Genomic DNA, 9,970 nt, shown 5'->3' with positions numbered 1-9,970 from the left:
GAGGATTTTAAGCAATAACCTGTCCCTTTTCCAGGCTGTAGTGGCATCTAAACTCCCCTGGCAGTTGAAACATATTGTGGGAGGACTCTGGGCTTGTGTGTGACAGGCATACTCATGCTGGTGACTGTGCTGGAATTACATGGGTAAGTGAGCAAGCGCTTACCAAGCAGAGCAAGGCGTTGCACAGTTGCCTGGGGAAAAGCATCAGGCTCTGTACCAGCTGTGCTGTCGAGCAGTAATGATGGTCACTAGCTCTTGAGGAAAAGGGGATCCCTCCCTACAGCGAGCACCATGCCTGCTAGTGCGCAGACTCTCCTGCTTGGACCTGCCGAGCCAGGGAGCTAAGGTACCGTCTCAGAGGAGTCACAGCAGTTGTGCTGAGTCAGCTAAACGTCGAGTCAGCGTTTCAAGTTGTGTCAGTGGTTCTTTAGATGTAGCTAACAAAGACCAGCACACAGCCAGACCCCAGGGGTTGCCTATGCACTAACCCTTAGAATATGGAGGACATGGAATGTACTTGCCTTCTATGCTGGAGATGAGTGAAACAGTCATGGGGGCAGCTGCCCCCTCTTACTTCCTGCTCCCTCCCGCTCCAGAATAGCAACCCCCCCAGTCTCCTGCTCCTCCCGCACAAAGCACTGGAACCACCTCACCCCTTGCATAAAGGAGCCTATTGCTTCTCCTGCCTTGTAGCAGGTCTGGGCCTACGTCCTACTCAGCACTGGTCCAGCCTCCTTCGCCAGTGCCTGACCCACCTGGCCATCTCACCCCTGGCATGGGTAATGGGGAGACTTTCTCAACACTGGGGGGCAGGACGCAATGTGGTTTGGGGGCAGAGCCCCTCCTAGGGGCCAGAAACCCTCCATAGACCAGCACCTGGTTAGCAGGCTGCTTGCTTAGGAATGAGCGGAAGCCCAGCTGCCATTCACAGGTTTCCAAAGGGATAAGAGCAGCCCGCGCACGGATGAAGAGTGTTCGTACAGCTCTGTGGCAGCGCCAAGGATGATGGGTCCCCCTGGCAGTTTTAGAAGTTCACGCTAATATACTGTTGACACCGTTTCCCATTTGTACTGAAAACGGACCCGGGCAGGGCCTCTTGTGGGAGTTACAGGATGGTCATCTAGCTGGTAGGTTTGTCAGCTGGTCGGGGGTTTTAAAACAGAACACCTGAAAAATACCACAGTGCAACATACCAGTTGTGGGCTCCTGTTCCCAACCACAGCTAGTGGCAATGATGTAGGCTGGGAATGCAACGTGTGCCTGAGGGCAGGACACTGCACCTAGGCCAGCACACCAACGCACCTGGGAAAGTTGCTGTAAGCAAACAAGCATCGACCCAGGGCTGGGGACACCAGCTGCCTAGGGAAATAGGGGCCTTCCAAAAGCCAGTGTTGTCAGTGGGCCTCGTTAGTCACATCGGAGGCTTGGTCTCAGCCCCTGCATTATCATCACCACCTAATATCAGCTCTGGGGAAGGGTCCCACAGTGGAGCTTAGAGCAGGTTTGAAAGCCCAGCTTGGAGAACACAAAGCAGCACCCCGGCAGTTGTTGAACAGGTAGTCATGGGAACAATGTCAGAGAAGTCAGGCCTTGCTGTGGGATTTAACACAACCAGTGCATTAAATTAACATCAAATCTAAGTCTGCTGCAATGCCTTCCTCCCCCCGCTCTGGAAAGGGAGAAGGTCCCTTTACAGCCCGCATGGAAAATAAAATGGCTGTAACTGACAATAAGCAACTGTAGAAACGGAGTGTGATGGGGCAGCCCCCCACACTAGCATGGATGGGGTCAAGTAGCAAGAGAGGCCAAGGAGCAAGAGAGGCCAAGGAGCCTTAGGCTGCACCTGCTGGGGAGCTACGGGGCAGTGAGCCTGGTGGAGATAACAGCTCACCCGGGCAGGAACAGGTAGGGGAGGAGGGGGTTGCAGGGAGGTGAGCCTGCAGGCACCCTCCCTGGTACAAGTGGGACAGTAGGCGCGTGACAAAGGCAGGCTTGGACACAGCCCAGGGAAGGAGGAGCAGTAAAGGGTGACAGGGACAGACCTGACATGCTGGGCTGAGGGTCCCTGGCTTGGAGGCTGGTGTAGAGGGCAGGCCTAGGTTCCCCTACCAGCCCGTGCAGGAGTGGCGCAGGCCGTGCACTGGAGATGGAGACGGCCTGAGCCTTTGAGGAAGGGAGACTGAGGGTGACCTGACCAGAGGGCTAAGCCATGAAGGAGCAGCGCTGCAGAGAGCAAAGGGCTGCAGTGAAAGTGACAGAGGCAACAGGCTGAACGACAGCCAGACAGTGGCGAACTAGTTCCCCAGATGAGCCACAAGGAGGCGCTGCCGAGCAGTGAGTAGCAGACCCTGTGACACTGAGCAAAGGGTTTTTTAAAAGCCATTGTCAGGACCTAGCCACTGACTGACTTTACCGGTACAGATGGGGGCATACGTTTCAAAGGGGAAACAGCAGCAGCAGAACTACACAGTCCATGCCAATAAGTGTAGCAGTACCACTCTGGATCCATGGAGATGCATTTAACCCCCTCGGGCTACACGGCTCTTGTGTGTCCATTGCGCACAATCACATGGGGACTCCACACACCACCATTCCTACTCCTACGGTGCTCATTACTATTTACATCATGCCCCTGTGCTTTCCTCAGCAAATGGCTGCATTTCAATGCATTTCAGAACCCCGCCAGTTTTCTGCAGCACACACAGCACAATGCAAGTCCTGGGCTCAGGGCTAGATCTTGGACATTTAAAAACTCAGTCACGTGAATTCCCTTCTGCATGGTAGGACATGGACACTGACTGCCACGAGAGAGGGGCAGTGAGTGGTTTATACTTCTCTCTCTTCCCACACAACATGCCCCGCCAGATGAACATGCCTGAGGTTGTACATGGCCATTGAGTGTCGCCAGCTTTTGCTCTGATGAAGTCGTGGGTCCAGCTTCTGGTCTCACACCTGCTGGTCGCTAGTGTAAACCCAGGGACTTGTGTAGCTAGGCTGACTTACACTGGTGTAAGGGAGAGAAGACTCTGGCTGCTGGTGTATATGTGGAAAATAGCCTCAACCACAGTCTGCTTGTGTTCCCAGTGATTAAAAACCTGCTGCCTCCATCTCCCTAGCCCATGCAGAGTCTGTGGGGTGGGCCCAGGACACACACACACAATGATGCTGACAAAGCCAGCACAGACCTTGCTTGTTCCTTCACCTTCTGGCTCCTGCTTGGTTGTGAGTGGCCGAATCCCATGGCATGTGCTGTAATCATCAAGTTCTCTCTGGCGCCCATCACATTGTGGGAGGCAGAACAGTAACTTTGCTGCAGTGGGAGGAATCCTGTAGCACCACTGTGGTGTTTGACGCTCCATTAATTTACACTTGGCTGGGGGTAGTTCATGGTTCACTGTCAAGTGCTAAAGAGACACTGGGGCTGAGCGATTCAAAGCCCCCTCAGGGGTCTCAAAGTACAAATCCAATGAAAATAACTGGGAAGCGGGCACCCACATTCGGAAGCCCCATGCCCTAGAACGCGAGTGTATATTATTGAATGTCTAACATTTTCCTGGGACCCGCTGCCGTCTGTCCGTGCATTCACATTCCTCCTTGACCATCCATCCAGAAGGGTTTGAAGCCAGCTTGAGCCCTTTCTCCTGACAAACGGGGCAGCAAGCCGTGAATCCCTTCGCTCGACAGCTTGGGCAGGTCAGGACGAGCTGCCGGCAGTGCAGGCTGGAGCACAGTTTGTACTGATCCCAGAGCGTCCCGCAGTACCTGCATTCTGGGGAGAGGAGAAGTGGAGTTAAAACCCATCCTGCCCTGTTTATCCCACTTGCACTGGGGCACTGTGCTCTCCTGCTAGGCAATCTGGCTCTGCCTTGAGAATGTCCTGCAGTCTGGGCTGAATGGGCTGCCAAAATTCATTCAAATGGTGACCCTTCATCTTCCAGGGTATTGCAGTCTCGCTCTGGCCCTGCTTCCCTGCCCTTCCTCATCAGAATGAGAACTAGCCCCTGCCCACAAAAGGGGCTTTTTACTTTGATTTCGATGCTAACAAGCTTAAGGCAAACTCCTTCCTGCCGTCCAGGGCCCCATGCGCAGGAGCTGGCTGTCCCTAGGCAGTGGCCCGTGCCTCCCTGTGGCTATCGTGTGCAAACAGGAATGGTAGGGCTGCATTTGGAATCTGCGCTCAGGCTTTGGGGGACAGAGTCCTAAGGCTACACATCCCTAAACAACCCAGCGCACAACTTGTCCTTTACTGAGCAGCTTTCCTCCCGACTCCGCTGCACTGCTGGCAGCTAACCCTGACTAGTCCAGCGGGTAGCTGCTCACTGAGCCGTGCCGCTTCCCCTTCAGTCCCTCTTGAGCACGGCCAGGGCTTCAGAAGGACATTTTATTCCCAGCACTAAGCCTGTCACCTTCCAGATGGATCAACTTACGGCAAATGAATAAGTCGAGTCAGCTGCGATTGAGCTCAAAGTGGTTCTCCATCTAGAGACAGCAGCACCGTCCTCTGAGCATAAGAAAGCCCTGACTCTTCTTCAGATGGAGCAGAAAAGCCACAGGCAAGCTTAGCCCAAGTCCTTTGCTGGTCACCTCTCACCAGCAAGCTGGAGCCGAACAGCTGAAGCGCAACCCAGCTGGAAAGCCAGGGTGTGTTCACCCATCTTCAACTTTTACTAGCGTGAAATACAATTCTTTGGGCTGCATAAGCCTTGAAAGCCAGGAACAGCCAAGCGCCCCGTGGGCTGTTGCTACCAGGTTTTCTGGTTAGTGGAGCCGACTCCGAGTAGTGGCTCGGTCTCTAGTACTGTGCTGGCTCAGAATGGTTTGACCAGTGTCAAGGGGCTAGTCGTGCTAGCGACTTACATTACTAGCGGCTCCTCCCTGTGGGACAGTGTGCTGTGCTGCCCATCACGTCACAGAAACATTATCTCGTGGCCCCTGCCCTTCCAGCCCTGCGTGCAGACAACCTCCCCCTCACTCCTGATCACAGAGATCCCTGGGCCATTGGCGGTCAGAAACGCCGTATTAGGAAAGCATTTGTAGCGGGGTGGTTACCCGCTCCTGGCCTGAAAGGGTTAAAAGCCAGCCCTTGGAGATGGCTGGGGCTGGGAGCCTTAGGCTGGGCTGATTGAGAGGCAGCCTCAGCTGTGGCCACGCCCCAAACAGACTCAGCTGGCCCTATAAAGGCAGGGAAGCCAGGGGCAGACAGACAGTCTCTCTAGTGGTAGAGAGAGAAGGGCCTGGCTGCAGGGAGCTTAATTAAGTGCCTAGAGTGGAGCAGGGCTGGGGAAAGGCCAAGGGAGCTGGGGAGCTCCGGCCTAGGAAAGCCCCAGGCTGCAGGCCTAGGGTAAGGCCAAAGGGGCACTTGGGTTGCAGGAGGCAGCCCGTGGGTAGGCAGAGGCAGCAGGTCCAAACCCCTTTGCCTGTGATGAGTGGCTGATACTGCAGTCTGCCCCAGTGAACGAGGCTAGATGGAGACTGGGCAGTAGCCAAGACTTAGGCGAAGTGGGGATAGTGGGTGGGGGTTCCCCTGGGACTGTGGGGGTACTGCCGGGGGCAGCACCCAGAGAAAGGGGCACCGGGGTCCTGGGAGGGACACGGGGCCAGTGGCAAGGCGGATCACCAGCCTGCAGAGGGCGCTCCAAGGCTGGGAGAGCTAATTCCCGAGGACAACCAGCAGGAGGCGCCGCAGGAGTGAGTCCTGCACTTCTACAGCATTCCATGGATTTTTATCTGTCCTTAAAGCAATTCAGTAGCTGGAAACAAGGCAGCAAGGCCAGCACCCCTGAGCCCAGCCTGCTCTCTGCTGCGGGTGCTCCCCAGGCCACAGTGCGCGAGCCTCTGTCCTAGAGGGCTCTGGGGTGACTCTGACAGCTCTCGTTCTGTGATCCGAGACGTGATGGCCCTACCTGCAATGACATCTTCGTTGGCAGAGATGGTGTAACGTTGGTCAAACACAAACAGCTTCCCCCGGTAGAACCCATCCGGAAACTCTTCCAGGTACTTGTGGATGCCACCCTTGAGCTGGTAAACCTCCCTGCATGCAGCCTGTTGAAAACAAAGCACCAGAAACCTAGCTTAGGCTGTGCCAGACTGCCCAGTGCACACACAGGGAACTAGACGCCTAGGAAAAGGAGCAATATCCCGGTGACAGCCATAAGACCCATGTGCCCATGGTCAGTCCCTACTGGGTATTTCTGTGGCTGCCAATATTGAATAGTGGCTGATTGACACGGGGCCAAAGGGTCACTGCGTCTGCGGTTACTGAATGGTGTTTGTGGTCTGGATTCTGAAAGATATCCAGACCAGCTCCAGGCCCAAGAGGACACTAGGTTGAAGAACGGTCGCTGCATTATACAGTAACAGCTCTTAGGGCCAGATTCGCCCATTACTTACACCAGTTTTACACCAATGTAATTCTAGGGACTTCAGTGGATTTCCTCTGGGTTTACACTGGTGTAAATGGATCACGCCTCATATCTCCAGAGAAAGTTTATCTGGACTGATCTCTTGCTCTCTCTGGGCAGGGGATAAGGAATAGAGATGTGAGAGAGGGAGGCTGGTCAGGCGGACGGGGTGCTAGACTAGGACCTGGGAGATCTAGACTCCATGTCCAGCTCTGCCACTGATCCATTCTGACACCTCAGGCCAGTCACTTCATCTATCTAGTTCCGCAGTTCCCTGTCTGTGAAAGAGGATAAGCATTCAGAGCTTCCAAGGAGTCTTGTGAGGATCATGACTGTGAGGTGCTCCGATACTGGGGTGATGAGCGCATGGCACAGGGCAGCTGGCCCCGAAGACAGTCAGCTCCCAGCCTACCTGTGCCAGGCTCTGCTGAAGAGGAGCCAGCCCAGACTCACCTGGGAATAACCGACAACCTAAGCAGCTGGGCAGTAGTTAATCAGTTAAGGAAAACCTAGGCCTTATGAAGGATGGCGTGGGCTCAGGCAGGAAGTACCCAGGGAATGAACTCCTCAGGGGAGCTGGCTAGGCAGCTGCTCCCAGAGGGCTCTCCCTAGACAACATAGACTTTGGGGAAGAGAAACGGTCCCCAGAACACAGAAAGAGAATGCTCTCAATGGGAAAACTTCTCAGGGGAGCTGGTGAGGGGGGTCACCGGGAAAGGAAACGTGCCCCTGAGTGGGAGAGGCTCTGAAAGGGAGGATGGATGCCACGTCTCAGTGAAACCTGATCCCAACGGAAGGACTTCACCAGGAAGCAGCAGGAGCCCCAGATCAGAGGAATTACATGTTCTTCTGAGAAAGGGCTGTCATAGAATCATAGGACTGGAAGGGACCTCAAGAGGTCATCTAGTCTGGTCCCCTGCACTCATGGCAGGACTAAGTATTATCTAGACCATTCCTGACAGGTGTTTGTCTAACCTGCTCTTAAAAATCTCCAATGATGGAGATTCCACAATCTCGCTAGGCAATTTATTCCAGTGCTTAACCACCCTGACAGGAAGTTTTTCCTAATGACCAACCTAAACCTCCCTTGCTGCAATTTAAGCCCATTGCTTCTTGTCCTATTCTCAGAGAATAAGAAGAACAATTTTTCTCCCTCCTCCTTGTAACAACCTTTTATGTACTTGAAAACTGTTATCACGTCCCCTCTCAGTCTTCTCTTTTCCAGATAAACAAACCCATTTTTTCCCCCAATCTTCCCTCATAGGTCATGTTTTCTAGACCTTTAATCATGTTTGTTGCTCTTCTCTGGACCTTCTCCAATCTGTCCACATCTTTCCTAAAATGTGGCGCCCGGAACTGGACACAATACTCCAGTTGAGGTCTAATCAGCGTGGAGTAGAGCGGAAGGATTACTTCTCGTGTCTTGCTTACAATATCCTGGTAATACATCCCAGAATGATGTTTGCTTTTTTTGCAATGGTGTTACACTGTTGACTCCTATTTAGCTTGTGGTCCACTATGACCCCCAGATCCCTTTCCGCAGTACTCCTTCCTAGGCAGTCATTTCCCATTTTGTATGTGTGCAACTGATTGTTCCTTCCTAAGTGGAGTACTTTGCATTTGTCCTTATTGAATTTCATCCTATTTCCTTCAGACCATTTCTCCAAATCATTTTGAATTTTAATCCTATCCTCCAAAGCACTTGCAACTCCTCCCAGCTTGGTATCATCCGCAAACTGTATAAGTGTACTCTGTATGCCATTATCTTAATCACTGATGAAGATATTGAACAGAACCGGACCCAGAACTGATCCCTGCGGGACCCTACTCGTTATGCCCTTCCAGCATGGCTGTGAACCACTGGTAACTACTCTCTGGGAATGGTTTTCCAACCAGTTTTGCACCCACCTTATAGTAGCTCCATCTAGGTTGTATTTCCCTAGTTTGTTTTTTTCTGGTTTGACCTCTAGGGGGACCTAGACCCAAGAGGAAAGAGACCCTACCCTGGCTCCAGAAGAGAGTTCCGGAGTGCAGAAGGCCTCGCTGGTACAGGACCTGGACATAAGCAGATTTTATGGACTAAGGTTTACACAGCCCCTTCCCCATCCAGCGAGGATGCTGGGGTGGAGGCCTGTTTGTGTAATATTCCACCTTTGGGTTACGTAAACTAGACCCGGCAGGGGCATTCTTCAAGATACATAAGCCTCACTGGACTGGCACAGGAGCCAGCAAACAGAGCTGTAAACAGGGGAGTTTGAGTGGGAGTTTGCAGGGGGAGTTTGGGGGAAGACTAAGAGAGGCAGGCAGAGGATCAGACAGGCTAGTGAAGGGAGGGTGCAGTGTTCTAGCAGTGTTTTGGTGCTTGTTGGGGGTTTGTTGTGCTGTGGGTGGTGGTGTTTTGGTTTGTGTTTCCCAGATTCATAGGATTTAGGTGAGAAGGCTATGACAGATACAGAGGCAGCAGTGGTAGTGACCCAGGCAGTGGAAGACACAATGAAGATGACTGGATGTGGAACCTGCGGCATGTACATGATCCTGGAGGGGGTACCTGATAAGAGTTTCGTCTGCATGAAGTGCTGCTTGATAGAGCTGATGGAAGAAAAGATCCAAGGATTGGAGATGCAGGTGGAAACTCTGGTTGAGTTTAGAAGGGTGTTCGAGCGGATGATGGAGCAAAAAAGAGGAGTCTGAATGGAAAAGCTCAGACTTGCACATGGAAGCAGGACCAAAGAACTCTGAGGGGAGACTGCTGGGTGAGGAAAGTGGACAGTGGAAGCATGTGACTAAGGCCTGGTCTACACTAGGACTTTAATTCGGATTTAGCTGCCTTAATCCGAATTAACCCTTCACCCGTCCACACTACAGAGCCAGTTAATTCGAATTAAAGGGCCCTTTAAATCGATTTCTGTACTCCACCTCGACGAACGGAGTAGAGCCTAAATCGATTTTGTTAATTCGAATTAGGGTTAGTGTGGCCGCACACCACCGAATTACTGTGTTTAAGTTAATGGGGTAGTGTGGCCGCACACCACCGAATTAATGTGGTTTAAAACCGAATTAAGGTGCTTAGTGTGGCCGCGCACAATCGAATTTATACAACCTGTTTCCCAAATTCGAATTATCTAAATTCGGATTAATCCTGTAGTGTAGACATACCCTAAGAGAACCAGGCAGAGGAAAAGACGGGCTAGTGAAGGAGAAATAGAGCTCAGGAACAGGTTTGCGGAGTTGGAAAATGAAGAAGGGGCACAGCAGGTGGTCGCTGAGGGTGAGAGGGCAAGGAAGAAGAGAAGAGCAGCTAGTCCTATAAAAAGAGGGGAAGAGTCAATGGAGATAACAACACCAAACATGAGCCCCAAGAGGATACGGGATGGGTTGCGGAGGATTACAAGGGACAATAGAAATCGAGAGGACTTGCACCCAGAGGGAGCAGGGGATAGACCGGAGAATCACACCGTCACCAGGAAAAGGCAGGTCTACGTGATTGGGGACTCCTTACTGAGAAGAATAGACAGGCCTGTAACTAGAGCTGATCTGGAGAACAGAAGAGTGTGCTGTCTGCCGGGTGC

General features: G+C 52.6%; 1 protein-coding gene across 2 annotated transcripts in view; it reads right to left on the bottom strand.

Moving 5' to 3' along the window:
* Positions 1–1,812: 1,812 nt before the first annotated feature.
* Positions 1,813–9,970, bottom strand: part of TSTD2 (thiosulfate sulfurtransferase like domain containing 2) — a 36,254-nt gene continuing 28,096 nt past the window's right edge. For both annotated transcript variants that reach the window (XM_024203112.2, XM_024203121.2), the window contains 2 exons: positions 5,904–6,042; positions 1,813–3,769 (listed from right to left, as the gene is read on the bottom strand). In XM_024203112.2, coding sequence (XP_024058880.1) covers positions 3,543–3,769; positions 5,904–6,042 — 366 coding nt within the window. In that variant the 3' untranslated portion in view covers positions 1,813–3,542. The remainder of the gene's footprint in view (positions 3,770–5,903; positions 6,043–9,970) is intronic.

The sequence above is a fragment of the Terrapene carolina genome, unplaced genomic scaffold (assembly GCF_002925995.2).
Source record: "Terrapene carolina triunguis isolate 2854851 unplaced genomic scaffold, T_m_triunguis-2.0 Scaffold94, whole genome shotgun sequence".
In the NCBI taxonomy this organism is placed as follows: Eukaryota; Metazoa; Chordata; order Testudines; family Emydidae; genus Terrapene; species Terrapene triunguis.
This window is presented reverse-complemented; position numbering and strand designations above follow the sequence as displayed.